At 47.9% G+C, this 18801-nt stretch overlaps 5 protein-coding genes across 5 annotated transcripts; 2 read left to right on the plus strand and 3 right to left on the minus strand.

Annotated features, from left to right (window-relative positions):
- Nucleotides 1–779: 779 nt before the first annotated feature.
- ALT_2928 (uncharacterized protein) lies at nt 780–1622 on the plus strand (the record flags this gene model as incomplete). Its single annotated transcript, XM_033563971.1, has 2 exons — nt 780–1012; nt 1079–1622. The coding sequence occupies 2 exons, from the start codon at nt 780–782 to the stop codon at nt 1620–1622; spliced, it is 777 nt and encodes a 258-aa protein (XP_033419862.1).
- A 1765-nt stretch (nt 1623–3387) lies between these two features.
- Nucleotides 3388–3810, plus strand: ALT_2929 (putative extracellular serine-rich protein; the record flags this gene model as incomplete). Its single annotated transcript, XM_033563972.1, has 1 exon — nt 3388–3810. The coding sequence occupies one exon, from the start codon at nt 3388–3390 to the stop codon at nt 3808–3810; it is 423 nt and encodes a 140-aa protein (XP_033419863.1).
- A 723-nt stretch (nt 3811–4533) lies between these two features.
- Nucleotides 4534–10763, minus strand: ALT_2930 (oxysterol-binding protein homolog 1; the record flags this gene model as incomplete). Its single annotated transcript, XM_033563974.2, has 8 exons — nt 4534–4561; nt 4622–5279; nt 5352–6340; nt 6630–7345; nt 7410–7763; nt 7824–9223; nt 9285–10519; nt 10744–10763. 8 exons carry the CDS (start codon nt 10761–10763, stop codon nt 4534–4536), a joined length of 5400 nt encoding a protein of 1799 aa, XP_033419865.2.
- Nucleotides 10764–11278: 515 nt separating this feature from the next.
- Nucleotides 11279–12471, minus strand: ALT_2931 (ATP synthase complex assembly protein ATP12; the record flags this gene model as incomplete). Its single annotated transcript, XM_033563975.1, has 2 exons — nt 11279–12078; nt 12165–12471. 2 exons carry the CDS (start codon nt 12469–12471, stop codon nt 11279–11281), a joined length of 1107 nt encoding a protein of 368 aa, XP_033419866.1.
- A 2508-nt stretch (nt 12472–14979) lies between these two features.
- On the minus strand, nt 14980–15976 carry ALT_2932 (glycosyltransferase family 2 protein; the record flags this gene model as incomplete). The annotated part of the gene is made up of 2 exons (XM_033563976.2): nt 14980–15850; nt 15939–15976. 2 exons carry the CDS (start codon nt 15974–15976, stop codon nt 14980–14982), a joined length of 909 nt encoding a protein of 302 aa, XP_033419867.2.
- Nucleotides 15977–18801: the final 2825 nt, after the last annotated feature.

Below are 18801 nucleotides of genomic sequence, written 5' to 3' on the forward strand. Positions count from 1 at the left end.
GTGCTCCGGATTCCACTTCAAATGGGCAGATTCATCTGCTCCAATAGCCATTGATTCTCTCAATCGCAAGTTTTGGGTGAGCAACAATGGCTTAAACTATGGAGGCTGAGGCTCATGGAGGGCTGTCTGCTGCGCCTCCTCGTAGGCAAGGATCCTATAGGGCAATGATTCTCTACCGTACCGCACGTGGAGTTGGAAGAGGCCAAATGTGATTTCATGGATAATCAGATATATTTCAATTGATCCGATCTCTGGTTCTTAGCCGAGGAGAGTTTATGGATGATGGATGAATGATGACATGATGGTTCTTTGATCTCTCTGGAAATTGAAGCTGTACGGCGGGAAGGCCCTTGGCATCGCAGATTGTAACCGTGTTAGTCAGTAGTACGGAGTAGAGAACTAATGGACGTTGGGGCTCAGGCTTTCCCGGGGTCGAATCATGAAAGGACAAAGCGAGCATCGCCGCTTTGCTGGGCAAGTTGGGAGATGATGAAAGGTTACCAAGAAATCCAAGAAATCCTTAATAATTAAGCCCGTCCGCAGTCGAAGGTTACATCAGTGGGTTTCCCGTCATGAAACTCTTGTCTTAGGAAAGAACTGCCTCATTTCTGGCAATATTTCTTTTCTTTTCTTGTCACTTTTTATCTCAGACAACATCAAATTCCACCTCCGTCAATACTGTGTTTAGCACTCTCACCCTCCATATTGAGACCAGCAAGTCTATTTGCGCGTCTAAAAACAGTTCTTGCCCTAAAAAAAAGAAACAAGAAGATTACAAGATGAAAATCGCATACACGGCGGTTCTCCTTTTTCTTTTGTCGTCCACTAGTGTCACATCCTACAGTATTCCGCAGTCGGATCTCGTCGCTCGTGATTTAGTCGCTGTCGATTCATTTCGAGCCCCAGATCTCGAGAAACGTCGAGGAGGAGGAGGAGGCGGTGGACGAGGTGGCGGAAGCGGAGGCTCCAGTGGGGGACGCACTGGAAGCGGCGGAAGCGGTAGTTCATCGAGGTGAGCGGTTGTCAAGCTGCCAGTCATCTTCATAGACATCGAGGCTAACATTTGCTCTGCACGAAGTTCCGGTGGGCGTACAGGGGGCTCATCTCGCCCTGGTTCCACCTCTAGTAGCAGTCGCATTGGCGGAACCTACTACGCTGGCGGTGCCACATCTGCATACAGGGCCGGCACGCGATCTCCTCTGGGAGTCACTCCTTTCCTTTTGCCAGTCGCTGCACTGGCCATCTTCCCTGGTATCTGGCTTTACGGAGCCTATGCATACCCCTACAGTCATCGTTACAACTATACAAATGAAACTTCTCGCCACAACGAGTCATTGCCGGTAGTCTGCTTGTGTCAAGAATACTCGGATTGCGGCTGTGACGATAACCATAACAGCACCTACTATCAATCGCTGTTCAATGGCACTCAACCTGCGAACTCAAGTATCGCCAAGGTTGTCAACGCCAACGGAACCGAGACCATCTACATCAACGGGACTGTGCCGAATGCAACGGACTCTACGAGCTCGTCCACTTCCTCAGCCCCCGCTACAGCCCTCCTTGAGGCCAGCGGGTACTGGGTTATGGTCGCTCTGGTGGCTAGCATGGTTTGGGCGCTATGATGGATGTTCCCGCGATGGACTCGTTCATAACCTCGTGCCTTTTGTGCGATGAGCCACTTGCTCGCTATGCTCCATCAATAATATCCCTTGTCGTTTTGCTATTGTGAATTTGCCCCTTTGCTTCTTGCTATATTTCGCTTTAGCCAAATCTGTTCCATGAGCTCTCTGCTCAGCCTTTGCTGGACTTTGATGCGGGAATATTGTCGAGTTCGCTTTGGCCGGCGGTCTTTTGCTTTGAATGGTACGAGAACCTTGATACCCTTATTCGGCGTTGGAAAGTCAAATCCTTGATTCTTGTTTACTTCACTTCGCTGGGCATGATTACGATACCACTTCCTATTGATTATTCCTGAGTACCTTATTGTACGAGATCTCGCTATGAGTCGCTCACTTCTAATACGTGTTATATTATGATCCCAAGTCACAGTTTCCCTAGATGATTTCGGTCTTTCCCACTTTTAAGCTCTGATAAATGCTTCAAACTTTCGATCTTTTTTGCGAACTCGTCAAAGATGAACCCTTCGCAGTTTATCTATCACTTGGTTTCCTCCCAACTTCCTCTCCTCTGTGGATTCTCCAATTCCCCTGAAACCGACTAGGTATTCACCACGAAGAACCGATCTATTCTGTAGACTGGGGCATTGACTGGCTTCTACCTCTTATGGTACTCCAACTTCTCCCCGCTGCTGCGCGATGAAACTGGTGAATGACTGTAAAATGTCAACCCTTGGACTACTCTTTCACGCAGGAATCGTCATTGCTCATTACCTTAGATCGAGTCAATTTCAGCCCACTAGTATTGTCAATGGCCTCTTGCTATCTCCCAAACAGCCGCAATTCACGTTCTTCAGTCATCATCGTCTCTTTTGGGTCGGCGCAAGGTCAATTGCGCTATCGCATTAGCCTCCCCTCAGGATAACATGATCGACACGTTTCCCGTGGAACCTGGACTATCTCACGGCTAGCACTGCAAATGACTACGAACCGCAGGACAGAGTTTGGCTCAAGACCTGAAGGCGTACCTCGCATCTCTCTCAATGCCGACAAAGTAGTGGCATCGACAATCATCATCAGCGATTAGAGAAAATAATCGTTTAATATTTTGTCGCCCGCACCGCAAAGCGGGAGCTTCGAAGGGATCGACGGTTCGAAATTATCGTGACGAACCCGAACGTCCCCAACCATGGACGGCTTGACAACATCACGCTAGACTCAAGCGATTTCGAGCCAAGCATACCCCTACGGCAAGAGGTTTCATGGCTGATTCGCTGTTTGTTCGGGTCATATATCGATTCTGGTATCGTTTGGTCGGTTCAAGGACTCAGGTCTCCGGGAGACCTTTCTTCTAGTAGTCTAATGTTTCCTCCGTACTCCGTATAGTCTAGCTAACAATTTAGTGCCAGGTACTGGTCACCCCCCTTTTCTTTGCGCCTTATTATCACCGCTGTCTTCTCTTCTTCGCTTGAGTTACCGCTCACTGCTACAGACTTTGATTGCCTCAAGGCGTTGTCGCTCATTCTTCATATTCTATACACACAAGAGCTGTCACTCGTTTCCAGCTCCATTCATTCTTTACTTCCTACAAGCGAAGGCAAAAAGGTCGAATATTGCAGAATTATCTCCTAAGCTTCCTCGCTTATCCAAAATCGATATACCAGCGCCCAACATCGACCAGCTTACTCCCAAAGCTATTTCTCTTTCAGCATCGCGTTTGAATTGCAGCGCATCTCAAACTTCAGCCTTATCTGTCAATTCTACGTTCAAGATGCATTTCACCAAAGCTCTCCTGTTTACCGCCGCGGCTGTCGCGCCCTTGGCGTCCGCTGCAGCGCAAGCTGAACCGACAACCACCATCACCGTCAAGCTGATGAGCGTTGGCGCTTCTTCGACTCCTACACCGTCCCCCAGCAGCAGCAGCAGCGTCGTCAGCGTGACTCCAAGCAGCAGCAGCCCCTCCATTCGACCCACCGGTGGCATCTATCTCCCCGGCTCCGGCCGCTGGAACTCAACCAGCTCTTCGATCGTCAAGGTGACAGTCCCTGCCACCGTCAGTGGCCCCTCGCAGACAAACGCTGCTGCCTCCGCGGCCTCGTCGGCACCATCCCAGGGCGGCGCCGCTTCCTCGATCAACTTCTCCGGCCCCCTGACTGCTGTTGCCATGGCTCTCGCGGGATTTGCCATGTTGTAAGAGGTAAATCGGAGTCTATCAGACATCCAGCGCATGGATAGCCGCAATTGAAGCGATCTCCTCCGTCTTCGGGCTTTGGGAGAGGCCGTCCATGATCGAACATCAATGTTCGGGAAATGAGGAACTCGGTCATATATTTTCCTACCTATCTTACTTCGCCGGACGATCCTCGTCGCCCATCTTGTCATATATACATTCGCACTCTTCTTCTAACCTGTATCTATTGAACTCGACTCCGTCCGCCACGCACGCATTGCTATAAAAGTTATGATCTGGGCGGGCTGATCTGTCATTCATCACTTCAACTTCACGTCCTCTAATTTATGTCTGCCTATACCCTTAATTTGTCTTTCAAGAAGCTCTGGCCTCTTTCTTGCCTCTTTGCCTCTAAATTTAGTGCTCTTCAATCCTATTCCACTGGATTTCTTCCTGATGATGATAGATGGTACCGATGGTTCTACCACGTCACTTGTTCCTATCGTCTCTTGAAGTATTAAAGTACCCTGTACGGTGCTTACCATGACATAGCGGGCTAAAGTGCTTACATGGGCATACACCCAATGCTATGCTATAAAAGCCAAGTATGGGGATTTCTCTCGAACTTACGCTTGCTGTAGTATACAGAAAGAACAATGGAGGTCGGCCATAGGAAGGAGAGGAATGCAGATTATTATGTTACAATGTACAAGAATATACATCAGCGCTGCAGACGTTCGCAGCATCTTATGAGTCCCTGTAGGTAGCTTCGTACCTGTTCAAGACGGACTGAAGTTAGCAAGTGTTTCGGAGAAGTGGACCAGCCATCACATACCTCTTTCCTCTGAATGCCCACAGACCCCAATTTCCGCAAGAAACATCGTGAGGGTCCAGGTCGTTCAAATCCCAGCGCAGACTACGGAAGATATTCTCGCCGGGCTCAAGGAGTATGTCGAATTCACCAGCGCATTTCTCGCGAACCCAGTTGATATCCCTCTCCATGTCCCACTGTGTGTACCCAGTGGTAATGATGGGGACCTTGGTCTCCAACAGTTGTGGCAGAGTTTCTTCCCACTCATGAGAGCTCGCAGGGTGCCCGAGGCCCGGATGGAAAAGCACAAAGCAGTCCAGATAGGGATCAAACGGCTGGAAATACTGCGCTTTGTACATGGTGTGGAAGTAGTCAACGTACGTTGTGATCTTCAACTGGCCACCGAGTCGATCCTCCACAATGCCCCCAAAGGGATTCTCAGGGGTCCGCTCGGGAAGTGGGAACTCGCCGTCACGGTTGGCCATACTCTCAGGTCCAATGAAAATCAAGTGTATCAAGGACCGCGGGAAAATGTAGCTCAATTGCAGCCAGACGTCACGGGGAAGGGATGATTCCGCCCGCGCACCGAGGATGAATACTCGAACTGGGGGTGCCTTCAGGCGCAGACCTTGGATATCGACGCCCTCTCCTGTCTTTGGAGGGTGCAATGTGTATCGAAGAGCTGGAAAGAAGAACGGTCAACTATTTGTATAATTCGCAGGCAATTAGCTAAGCACGGAGAGGTGCAGCTTACCGCTAACGCTCTTGAGCCCTTCGGTAGTCAGTCGGCCTCCCTTTCGAACGCTGTAAGGACTCAGCTCATGCAGAACACTTCCGATCGTCAACGGGTATGTAAGCATTCTGGTCACTTGTCGCATGCTTCGGTCATGATTGATCGCATCAAATTCCCGTGTGTAAAGGAAAGTGTCCCAATTGGTCATGTTAATAACAAAGTTGTCGTCCTGCAGCCCTGGGTAGGTGAACTCGGGGAAAAAACGCCCCGAATGAAGGTCGTGGTCATCCTCATTGATTTGTCTGATGGTGTCACAGATCTCCAGGTGCGCCTCAAAATCATCCATCCAGTGTTCCTCAGAACAGTAGATGGGAACGCCACAATCGGGGCACTCAAAGTGAGAGTGGGCCGGAGGCAGTACGCCTTCGGGGCTCTTCCGAGATTCAGGATCGTGAGGCGAGAGCGCTGCACGGGTTTGTTGATGACTGGGATGCGGACAAAAAGCATTCTGTTTGATGAACGCCGCACGCTGTCTAATCGCGGGTGCAGGGGATTTCGAGAAAGGGTGAAAGAGGTTGTTTGGTTTCAGCAAAGTTCTTGTCTCCTGCGCCTGGCTCGACGAGGTGGACGAGGCTCTGTGCGTTAGCTGCTTTGCAGTTGGAGACGCAGCAGATGAAGGCGACAAGGATGGGCATGATGTCCGTTTCAATTGCCCCTGGGAGGATTGGGGTGGAAGGCGATTGTTGCTCTGCGAACTAAACCTTCGGGAGAAAGAGGGAGAGTTGCGTGGTCCCGGCAAATTGACTACAGTTTGCAATTGAAACGTAGAACATTGAGTAGAAAGCCTTCGCTGGAGGACCTGCAGGCAGCGTCCGCAAGTATACTCGCCAGGCATGTCGACTGTCGCGGGGCTGAATGGACGGCTGTTGAGTACACATGCGTTGAAGCTGTAATTTCTGGCCGCCGAGAATGCCGTCGTACCACGTGATCCAGACACACCGTCAAGATGTCTTCGCAGGCATGTTCAGTTCGGTCATTGCAACACGCCCCTCAGCTAATATGTTGGAACTTTTGTATGTTGAAAATCTGTTATCCAGATGCTAATGCACCAGTAAGAGAGCCAATAAGTGCAATGGTGACTTCAGGACTATTGACTTCTTGATTGAACATAATGAATTTATCACTATCTACAGGAGGATGGGCGATCTCCAAGATATTCACCTCCCCCAGGCCATGAGTGAGCGTCAGAAGATATCTTCGCTCGCACTCCAGTCATGTCTTTCTCTACATTCCCAATACTTTCCATTGTGCGCCCAATACTCCTCGCCAGTGATCGGACATTTAGCCCTGGTGAACCATTGAGGGCGATACTCCTCGCCTCTAGCCTCCCTCTCCCGTCGCTTTGCCCGTTGCTTTTCTTCAACACGATGTTTTTCATTGGCAGCCAAGTCATACTCGCCGTCTTCCATTGCACGCTGGTCAGGGCGGAGTCGCGTGTCAGTAGGCGGGAGATGTTCTCTCAAGCCTTCTGGAAGAGCATTCAGTGTGATGACAAAGGGTGTCAGATTGAAAGGAATTCCACTTGGCCGAGGATGGCTCTGCCAAACCAGACATGTCTTAGCCGATTCGGGATCCTGACCGGACACTTGCGCTTCGAACCCAGGGGTGTGGCGTGCGTAGATTTTATCATTCCAGCGCCCACCAATACTCCATCTCGGTGTTCCGTCGCGATCAACGACTTTGCCAGTCACCTGATACGCGGAAGACGCCTTCCAGCCTCTCGGTTTAAAATCCAGGTAGCAAACCTCGCCGGTAGTCCAGTTTTTGATTTCCATCAAACCGTAATTGTCAACAGTGGGATTGCCTGTGATAATGCCAATGACAGACGAGGTAACTTTCTTCCATGTGTAAAGCTCCTCTCCGCCTGATACGGGACGTAGTTTCAGAAACCAGGTTCCAAGGAGGTTGATATCGAATGATTTGCCGTAGAACTTCGACTTGAGAGCGGACTCTCCCTGTGGAAAGAAGTTTAGAAAGAAGGAAACGATGGCACAAGAGAGAGAGCTATTCAAATCTTACCCAATAATCCCACTTCGGTGACTCGGCCCACGCTGCGCCAATCGGTGGGTGATGGCTAACCTGCTCAATGAAGAACCGATATCCCTTGTCGGGCCGCGCATATTCGAAGGTCTCTCCGAGAAGAGGATTGAAAGGCTTTGCCACACGGCCAATTGTTGAAGCATATTCGCTCGCTGCGTAAGCAGCTACATACACCAAACGCTCCATCGAGTCGGATCGGTCAGCCGCGATATCCAAAAGGTCAGCATATTCTAAGTCCTCCGCCACTCGTTGAAGCAATGATGTCGGCTCATTGAAAGATACTGGTAAAGTCATCTTTGTCATGTCCTTGCCAATCATGGATTTCAGAATTCCCTAAAGCATCACCTTAGATTGTTTCAATCCTAACTTGAGCAGGGACTCGCAATCACTCACCCACAAAGAAATTTTGGGTCTATTGTCGTTGTCCAGCTTGAGTCTTGTCCGTACAGGCTCTTCGTAGCCCTTGAAAGAGGGGACTATCTCGTTCCGTTTTACAGCTCGAAGTTCAGTGCTTTCTAATTCTGGCATTTCCTTCTCTTCCTCCATCACTTTCGAGGTAGTCATGTCTTCCACTTCTATCTCGCCAGCGTCGATAGCATCAAAAAATTCATCATCGTCGTCCGATCCAGAATCGTACAGGCTGCTGATGCGAGAGAGGGCCGACCTCTTGCGACGTAGGGACTTCCCAGACTCGTTCTCCTCGTTTTCCGTTACGTATTCCACGGGCTGTGCAATTTGTTCTTCTGCTTCATCTCCGCCAACACGGCTGTCTTCCCCAGAGACTTGTATGCGGGACGGAGCCTTGCTGCCACGACGACTGGTACGTGCGGACACGCCTTCCAGAGCTTCTTTGAGAGCTCGCTTAGTACGTCTGCGCTTCTCTTCGGATTCCCCCATCTTCGATTGCAGCTCTTCGTGCTCCTGTGCAATGCGCGCCATGCTTTCCTCCCACATTTTGCGAAGATAAGCCTCTCGGTTAAGTCGGTATTGCCAATAAGAATCGCGATCCCGCGATATTTTGAGAAGGTTTTGGACCAGACCTTGCAGGCTGCTTACAGCTGCCTCATAAGCTACAAGGGCTTGGCCAACGGTGGGGTCCGAGATTGGGACGTTCGGATCCTTCGATTTCTCGGCTTGTAACGCAGCGGCGACATTGGCCAGAATCTCAAGTTGAAGTTTTGCAGATTGCGCCGTGATGTTCAGCGCATCTTTATCGGAAGAACTGATATCACGACTAGACGCGTATTCGCCATAGTCGTCCTCGTCGCCTTCGCCATCCGGATGGCTAGTTACATGACTGACCACCCGATTGACTTCGTTCTGCAAAACACTCTGGTCGTAAGAACCGTGTATTGAGGCTTCCTCATCTGCGGGTACGCTGTCAAGGGTTGTACGAGAGGCATATGTGGTGAGTCTGTGAGTGCTACCACTTGGCACGCTTAGAGAAGGAGGTGCTAGACCTCTCCCATTTGACTTACTGACGGCCAGGTTCGGGGATTCGGATGCAGTCTCTGTTGGACTCCGGCCTTCGATCTGGTCCATCTTTGCCTGGCGAAGTGCCTCAGCATGTCTTGTCTGGCGTTTCTGTTCCTCCTTTGCTTCGTCTTTCGCCCATTGTATGGCGTTGTTCAAAGTCCAGAACCAGCGTTTAGCCTCCACGACATGGTTCGCTTTGAGATGATATTTGACAGACGACTTCCCATGTATTTCAAATCGCGTCTTGTCCTGCGCGTCCATGCTGAGCCTAGCGATCTTCATGTTTATCGCGCCGCGACAAGCGGAGCCCGCGTCGTCTGAATGAAATGTCAATTTCCCGTGGTCTTCAGAGATGAGGGACACCAAAGATAGGTTTACCTTGATGTTTGTAGTAACTCAGGACGCCGTCTTCAAGCACGAACCATCGCAGCTTATATCCACTGGTATAATTCGTCCATTTCTTTAAATAGCCCCTCATTTCACGCGCATCTTTGCCCGCGAGCGGCGCCTCACCTGCCCCTGACCGTCCAGAGACACCTTGAGCGGGACTGCTGCCAAGGATGGCTTTCTCTTGAATGCCACGCTGTGCGATAACTGCTGCAGGAGATTTTTTGACAATGGCACGCGTCTTATCGTCTTTCGTAACATCTTGAGGTAGCCTACCTTTCTTATCGCGCCGAAAAGGATCAGCTCCGTGCATCAGCAGAACCTGGATGAGTCTCGTATCTTTCTTTCTAGCGCCCTCATGCAGCAAGGTGCCCCCAGACTGTGCGGTAGTGGGGTCGGTGACCAAGTCAAGGCTGTTCACATCTAGGATTCCCTCCACGCGCGGCTCCTCCAATACCCTCTCAAGATTATCGTAATCGCCTTGATACACAAGGGACTGAATTTCTTGTGTCTTGCTGTCAATGAATAGAGATCTTGCAAGCTGGAGCTGCTGAAATATTTCGGGGTTACGTGCAACATCAAGGGCAGTCTGGCCGCGGTAATTGACAATCGAATCATTCACTGTTGGACGATTTAGCAACTCGCGCACTAGAGGTCCTCTTCCTAGCTGGGCCGCAAGATGAAGAGGGGTATTCCCATCCCGATCGCGTGCGTTAATATCCAGGTCATCTCCCAGAGACAAGACGAATTCGACAACCTGCGGCTCGGCACATTGAATTGCTAAATGCAGAATGGTTGTGCCAGTCAAAGCGCCTGCCCCTTGAGGTTCCGTGGTCTCCTTAATCGCTTTCGATATCGCATTTGTGTCCCCGCTCCGCAGAATCTCGAATAGTCGAAAGGTGCGCACGGATTGTTCAAGTGTCATGCTTCCAATCGCTGAATGAGCTAGAGTTGGCATTTTCTCGACATTTTCCGCGCTGTGATTGGAGCCGGTTGGCTCAAGCGACGCCTCAGAGTCCATGGGAGGTGAGTTGGCCTCTTGGGGCGACTTTCGGCGGATGCTATTCTTATGTGACAGCAGCGAGAAAGAGGAGGTGCTGTTAACCGGAGAAGACGCGCCAGACTGAAGCGAACCACTTTCACGACCGGCCAGGTCGTCGTTGACGTCTTTTGATTTATCGCGATGTAAGATTGCAAGAGCCAGCGCACTCTTCGATCGTTTGTGTCTGGTATGGCGTGTTGAGTCAGTACAGTGGCCACATCGCGGGGATCATTGAATATAAGGAGAAGAGAGAAAGCAAATATGAAGGCAATCCAGACAGGTACGTTCCCTGAGCAGCTCTGAAGCCAGGCATCTCTAAAAGGACACAGCTCATCAAAAACAAGGTGACACAATATCTCCAGGGAACGGGTCACGGAAAACCGAGGGTATCAGTCAAGAGGAACTTACCCTTCGCCCCTTTCCGTCATTTCTCTATCGGCACTAAACGAAGCTCCGAGATGGATAGAGAAACTCGAAGCAGCGGCATAGACGGTTGGGAATAATAAAGAATCAATCGGAACTCAATAGTTTTATGAGCTCACGCGTTTATGATTATATATATGTATATGTATGTGGTTGACGGGCAGTGGGGAAACGATAAGGAGTACTTTGTACTTTGGTTGAACTGGAAGGGAAATGTTCCCGTGCCTTGGCGGTTTAGATCGCAGAACAATAATTCACATAAATAGGAAGACATTCCACCTTACGACCGATTCCAGAACTAGAGGGAGAGTTGAGGTATCCTCCTGGGTTTGGGAAACGAGAAAAAACAAATTACGGAAGAGGCTTGGGCAAGAATGCAGAGAAGTTGTCGAATACCCGAGCTTGTATGATCATATTGTACAATGATTAGGTGCCGCTGCCAATGTCTATATACGAGTACATGCAAAGTATTTCAGCTTAAGGCAAATATGACAGCCGTCCACAGCTGCTGCACACTTCCTCATTCACGGGTCTCTCCGCTGACCACAACGATAACACTTCCAAGCTGTCGTCTGAGATCCTCCTTGTCAACATCATGAGTATCCTCCACTTCTCCCCACATATCAGTCTGCCATCTCACTTCAAGACTTGATGCTTCTGCTGCCTCTTCGATGCCGAACTTCTTTTGTCCTGACCTTTGCAAGTGACGGAAATTCTCACTCCACTCGACGACCAGTCGAACAGCAACCAACAGGCTCTTGCTAGCAACAATTCCTCTTTCTAAAGCAGCTAGATCGTGCGGTCGCAGCGACGAAACCCATTGTTTGATTATGTCCTTCGTAGCCCGGGGCTGAGACACCGGCAAAATGCTGTCCGCGTCAAGAATGGGTACAATGTCGACACCAGGCCACACTTTTGTGCCTAGAAAGGCGATAATATCCTTGGCTACTCTCATTTGAGCTTCTCGAAGGCTTTCAGGCCGCTCTCCATGTTCTTCAGACTCCTCGCCAGCATATGGATTTCTCTCGGGCACCCAGCACAGTAGAGTATCGGTATCCAGATAGCGCATGGCGAGTTTCACAATCTGGTCCCTCGTGGTCGTCTCGCCCCTTGCATCTTCTTGTGCAATATCTCCCCCTCGCGCAGTCAACGAGGTTAACGGAATAAGATGATTCTTCAAAGCCTGCCGTGCGGACGTCATAACGTCCCACTCGAGAGCAATAGCATGTGCAAGATGCGGTTTCGTCGAAGGAATGGATAAAATATCTTTCGTGGGCGTCCGAATCGGTCGCGTGTCCAATAAAACCTGGTACTCCCCATCTACACACGAAGAAACGGACAGAAAGATCAGCTTGATGTAAGGCGGAGCGGAAGTTAACAATCTGCAGAAAAGAAAGGGGAGGTACCTGGCTTTTTCCTGACATCGACATTTTTCCAAAATCGCTTCTCGAGAGTCGAGGATGGTTTTGACACTTGCGATTGTGGCTTGCCTGCATCATTTACGTCTTTTCCTTCTTCGCTCAGACGACCGAATTCTGGAGCTGGCGAAGGGGCTTTTGGGGGCGGTCCATGGGCAGTGATAGGATGGGCAACTGCAGCTTTCTGAGAGATGGCATGAAAAGCTCGACAGGATGTCGTAGCTCCACGCTGCCCTACGGCCGAAATAAGCCGGCAGGAGAGAACTGAAAAGGCGGCTCGAGGAAGAGTTGGCATGGCAGATTGAGGGATGCTTGCGCAAAAACCAAAGTGGAAAGATATGCACGACGATTAATACGTAGATATATTTGTTCTGAACGTCTTTGCCAGTAATCAGGTCTAGTTAAATTTTCAACTTCTGAAAGGTCAATGTCGAGGATGGATTACCTGCTTGGTCTCTGCTGTAAAAGTCCCAGTAGATGGTTTTTGACGTATCTTTGCTTTTTCCTTAAGCTTGTCAGATACCATTATGGTGGGTCAATCCAGATCGCCGTAGACTGCACTGCACGCCACATTCTCCGGTTCTCCGCAACTCAAGGGCCGAAGGCATAATCTTAGGTCGAGTCTCTAGATGTCACTGAACTACAGGTTATCATTAGAATCGTAATCACATCGGATCATTAAATATTATTGTGAACAAATGACCAACTTGACCAGTTGCTAGTTTTGAAGAGTCCGCGGCAAAACGACAAATCAACCATAGATCAGACATATAGGAAAGCCTCCCGGTTGCAATTTTGATGTACCCGATTCAGAAATAGCACAAGAATCATGCGACCAAGTCAGAAGTACAACGACCCAAGCAATGAACAAGCCTTCCCATGCTTTTTGCTCTAAATTACACGGAAAAAAAAAATTTAAATGCCAAAGCGAGTCAAACAAGAGTATGCGTTCAAGAAGGAACATTTCTGTGAAAATCGTTCTGTTGAGCCGACTGCGAAAAGGTGAGATTTGTACTCAGAAACAGAGGAATATCTTTTGAGGGAATAGGAAAAGAAGCTGCGCCCAGCATCGGTTCACTCAAGTGTTAGGTCAGAAGAGAGATAGGAAGGACGAGGGAAGTGTAAAGGCCTCCAGAGAGCAAATGAAACCAGCATCGCCATGCTGGCTGTGTAGCGAGTTTGGAACTTCTGCATGAATACAGAAGGGGAGCTGAAAACTGATCATGGAAATCCTGGCGTCATTAGGACATTCCATCGTAAGAATGATCTTGAGCATCATCAGAAGACGAAAGGACGAAGGACGAGAGGAGAAGAGGATGGCAAACAGAGAGCATTTCAAATATTATCAGTGCCGCTTTGGCTGGTGCAAATGCTCTGTCGATAAGAGCTGATTCGAAGGGAGCGTGTTGCTATCGCATAAGAGGCAGCAAAGTCCTATCGTAACGGGAGCTTTTCTGACCCATCCAATAAGCACTACTTCCTTATGCTATAATGGCGTCGAGGTGCAGTAAATGTGGAGTGCCCTATGGTTGGGACCTTGAGCCATGTTGAAGCAACAGAAGCGGATCATTCAGTTAGGAGAGACATCCTACCGACGAAGGAAAGGAGCACGGAGAGGATGCGCAAAACCCCAATCATTGAGTTATGAAGTTGGGGTAGTACGGCCGCTTCATACGGTCAATATCCGTGCGTCTCTTCATGCGTTCTGCATCATAATCATCGGCACCATCTCTGCTGCCCCACGTGGTCTGCGAGAGGAAGTACAGACTTCATGTTAGCGAGATTCGTCATAAAAACCAGTAGAGGAAATTGTTCAAAGCGCTGTGGGGTCGTTTTCTTGGAAAGGAAACAAAACTCAAATACAAAGGGGGGAGACAAAAGCCTAACAAATAACGCCTGTAACCTGAGCCAAGCGAGGGGGTTGGAAGAAAGATCGACAAGAGGTGTATTATTCCTTGTGGACAGGTACCATAAACAATGCAGTTATGTCGATGAATGATAAAAAAAGCAAAATAAAAAGGAAAAAAGGAAAATGAAAAATAGAAAAATAAAATAATAAGAAAGGGAAAGAAAAGAAATGGCGTAGCATCTGAAATTTCTGGACACAGCAGGCTCGAGTCCGCTCCATGCTTGGTGCAAGCCGACAAACTTTTGGAAAATGGGAAACTTACCACATTCAGAGTTAGCACCGCGTACATCTTGATTCCTCCGTGGAAATAACCGAAAAGGATAGAGACGGGCAGAAGCAAGATGTCCACCGGATACCGAATGTAATGTCCTAAGAGTTTGATGAATTTGCTAATAAACATCCATACTCCCAGGGCTTGCATAGCTAGAGCATGCGAGTTTCCTTCCCATGAAATGGTGGCTTTATGGCACAGGAAAAGGAGCAGCAAGTCACCCAAAAGCGCTGGCGGGGACAGCGTTGTCAGATGGACAGCGTACGCACTCCAAGGTTGGCGACTTGAGACACAGACCCTCAAATGTTAGCGTGCGGCTTCAAACGAGGCGCTTGGTGCTTTTTGTGTAGGTTATGTACTTTGCCAAATACGGAAGTGTCATCCATATCCACCCAGGAATCAAAACCGATGCGTTGACTTGCCAGTAGAACTCCGGTCCGTTTGAGATTCCTGAGCCAGTGCAGCAGGCCTTTCTCGTGCGGATCTTGATCTCTGACGGATAAACACGCGTTGAAACCTGATTGCAGGCAAAAGACGTAGCAGCAAAGGAGGGTGGAAATAGCAGAAGGGAAGGGACGATAGGAAGTGGGAAACGGAGGAGTAAGAAAATCAGGCAATACTTACTACCAAATATGCTTTTCGTGGAACATACTTGTGAGGTTGCTTCTCCAGTTGCTCCTTGACCATCGCGCACACTGCTTCAGAAATTTTGGATTGTCTTCCAAGGTTGTCAAAACTTCAGCTTCGGGATGGTACTGCATGAATGTCTCCCAGCCGTGTGATACCATCCAGCGCGTGATGAAATTGTCATCATCTGCATTTAATTGGTATTTACCAAACCACCACTCCTCATTCGTGAAGGCATATGTGAAGCCTTCGTCTTGAAGAATGTGAGTCTTGTATGCAACAGTCCGACCTGACATGCAGGGTAATCCACCATCCACATGCGTGGTGGCTGCGCAATCAAAGTTTCGGCGCTCCAAGTACAGAGCTCCCAAAAAGCCCCAGATACGTTGCGAGAAAGTGGGCGAAACAGCACGACGCAATCGCTGACAAGTGACAACTCCGCCGTATCTCTCGTCTTTCTCGAAAGGGGCGAGAATCCAAGGAAGCACTGTACGTGGCCAGCTGACATCGTCATCAGCAAATACAGTGATAGCCGTGCGAACCTCCGGAATAGCTCTTGTCATTTGGCGACGTTTGTTGGGGTGGGTCACGGTGAAAAGACGAATTCTCGATTTGGAAGCAGGCATTTGACTCAGCATATTTTCGGCCTGCTTCCTATTCGCTTCAATAGTAACCAGTAGAAGTTCATATGGATGATTGTCGAGGATCGTTCTGATCGTCTCGACTAGTTCGTCACCACATCCCTCCAATGTTGGAAGGATAACAGTCACATCTTGCGCTGTCAGCTTCGGGTTTTCCGGTGGAGGAATTGGTTTGAAGGTCCAAAATGAGACAAGATTCACAACCAGACGAAAGTAACGGTAAATGCTGTAAGAAGAGAAGCGGTCAATAAATCTAGATTCTCACTTGGACAGATTTTCCAAGGCTGAGGGGCACGATTGACATGTTTACTTACAAAAGAGCAATAAATGCTCGCATGAACGGGAAAGCCATGATTGACGACCGGCCACCGAGGTTTTCTTGCTATCAATTGAGCTTGCCCCAAATATTCCCTTACTATGTCTATCTTTCAAACGGCCCTTCTCCTCTCCCGATATGTGGCTGCGAGCGGTGGAGAAAGCTCACAGAAATGTCGAGTCAGGTAATATAGCTAGTAACGACCTTTTTGCCACCACTTCAGCAAGACAATTGTCATCGACAAAGGACGAGGTCGAACTGAGGCGAAATGACCAGGAAGGAAAAGAGTGTGACTCGCTTTCCTACCTATGCAGGAGTGAGATAAAGGATCAACAGTGAGAGACTGAAGGATAGAAAGCAAGAGGCGAGTTAGAACGAATGTCTACATGAGAAAGATGCTCTGCCAGAGACTGGAAGGAGAAATCTTCTGGCTTAATTGGTTTCTGGGAACAGTAATATAAGTGACAGACATGCAACATTGGCAATTATCATTTATGCAGAAGTCCGTGACAGGGAAAACACATGTTTGTTCAAAGTCCAGTATCTTAATAGCTTATAAAGTCAGTTACTACGACTACATTCTTTAGAACAGAATCCACAACAGAAATAGAAAATAACGATTAATGTCAGCGAATGGGAGGCATGTATTACTTGTGGGCTCTAGGTCCTTTGTCTTTTTGAGTGTCATGCAGATTGTATTTTTGCCTCGTGCGTCAGAGACCCTGGATCTAGATGGACTGATGGACTGATGGAGCATAATGAGGGTGGAGAAAGGATTGGCAGCGGTCCATGCAGCTAGTAGTGTATGCAATGACAAGGAGCAGGTCTTTTTAGGAGTGGATCATGGGTATCGGAGTCAAAAGGAGAAATGATAATAATCAAATGGAAGAAAAATACTAATAAGACCAGACTGGCCAGTTACGATAGTTACATTAATGTAATATATCCAAGTAGTTAGGTAGATACTACCTTAGGTATCTGCTAATTAGCCTGGTAGTGCCTGTATTGGATAGATAGTGGTGTTCGAAACTACCTTTTGGAGGCTAGGAGAAGCGAGCTTAGGGACGCGGGCTGTGATATTTTAGCAAAGAAATTGGTGCACTGGCTAGGACATTTCCGAGATAAGTACAGAGTACCTTACTGTCAGCTGTCAGCACGGGCTTGAGCGATCCTACTCGGGGTCTGTTATTCCTATCTTAGCTAACTTTAAGTCTTTCGCCTGTTTCTGTGGTAGCTGCGAATACATAGTAAAAAGTGCGCAGGAAGTTGATGATATCAATCTGCAACCGGCTCGCATATTATCTTGCATACTGATTTTCAATTAAATAGCCTACAAAGTGATGAGCAAGTGATGCCGATTGACCGACCGGCGAATTCACTCACTAGTGCTAGGTACTATGTAGAAAGCAGAGTGGAGGGGGCCTTAATAGCTATTGGTTGTCGGGTGGTCCATGACTTGCTCTTAGGACTCTTAAGGTTTTATAATCATAACATATTTTATTATTCTCCATTTTATGATTCTGACTCTCATCATCCTCATTACTCATGCTGAGGTCTATTATATCTTAGAAGAACTGTGTTCACTGATCATTTTATTATCTAATTAGAAACCCAACCATATCTAACTTGGTTGATAAATCATGAATGATGGTTATATACAAGACACTTACTACTGCAGTTACTGGGTACATCTAAAGTAAGGAGTCATAGTATTCTGTATATGAAACAGTTTGCTACTGTAAAAATTCATATGATTATCCAGAGAACTATGTGTTAATTCAAATGCACATCTGCTAGTCCAAGAATGGTGCTACTTACTGCACATAAATCAATCAGGTATAGTTTTTAGGTATCCTGTTTGGTTGTACCATAAGCACCAGAGCAAAAGTGACAGGGGAAGAAGATATGAAGTGAAAGAGATTAAGGAGCTCGGGAGATTTTTTTTTGTTATTTTTTTTTTTTTTTTTTTTTTTTATCTTAATCTACAGAAAAGAAAGGGAAAAAGAGAAAGGAAAGAAAGGAAAGAAAGTAGCATTATGTCTGCGCCCCATGATTAGGATATGTTGTCTTCTCAAAATACCTTGTCTGCAATCCAAACACATCATCATTTATTCTTCTATTATCAGCTGTTCCACATGGCCTAAATGGCTAAGTTTGGCTCAGAGAGCATTCTTTGGCGAGTTATGGCACACAGACATCGGCTATGGTGTGTGGAACTATGGACTGGTTTTGACTAAGATTTGACAGACCTGATTCTATTTATCCTGTATGGTGTACATATTCAAAGTTTATCCTTCCAAAGCTCAATGTGATAGGGTCATAAAGGTGAAATGACATCAAGATAGGAGAGGCGCAAGGGTGGAATGTTTGCGATTCGGTGAACTCAAAGAATTGAATTCAGACAACCTGCATGCCAGGAGTAGGGCTAGATTTGGAAGCATGAATATTCCTTGCACTAGATAAGCCTAGGCATTCCTGCACATGTTGGACCAGTATCTGGGGAAAAGAGCCTCGTGAAGTAAAGGTGTATGCTCTGTATATCAAGAGTTCAACATTTATCGGGGGGTGCTAAGTATAAGGATCCAATGTGGCACAGGCTGGGGGAGGTTCTGATGGATTTCACCACTACTACAAACTCTAGATTTCAAGCTGTAGTGCTTTGTTGATGGTGCTTGATATTGTGAAAAAAAGTAAAATTAAGATAAGGCGAATATATGTACCTGAATAGATAGCAACTACTTATAGCTCTCCAGAGACACCTATTGTGTTAAGAGTGTCTCAGCTGATTGAGGAATATCAGCACGGAATTCAAATTCAATGTTGGATGCCTCTGTTAGCCAGAAGTCATATATCATCACCAT

This window comes from Aspergillus lentulus, assembly GCF_001445615.1.
Source record: "Aspergillus lentulus DNA, contig: Alt05, strain: IFM 54703, whole genome shotgun sequence".
NCBI lineage: Eukaryota > Fungi > Ascomycota > Eurotiomycetes > Eurotiales > Aspergillaceae > Aspergillus > Aspergillus lentulus.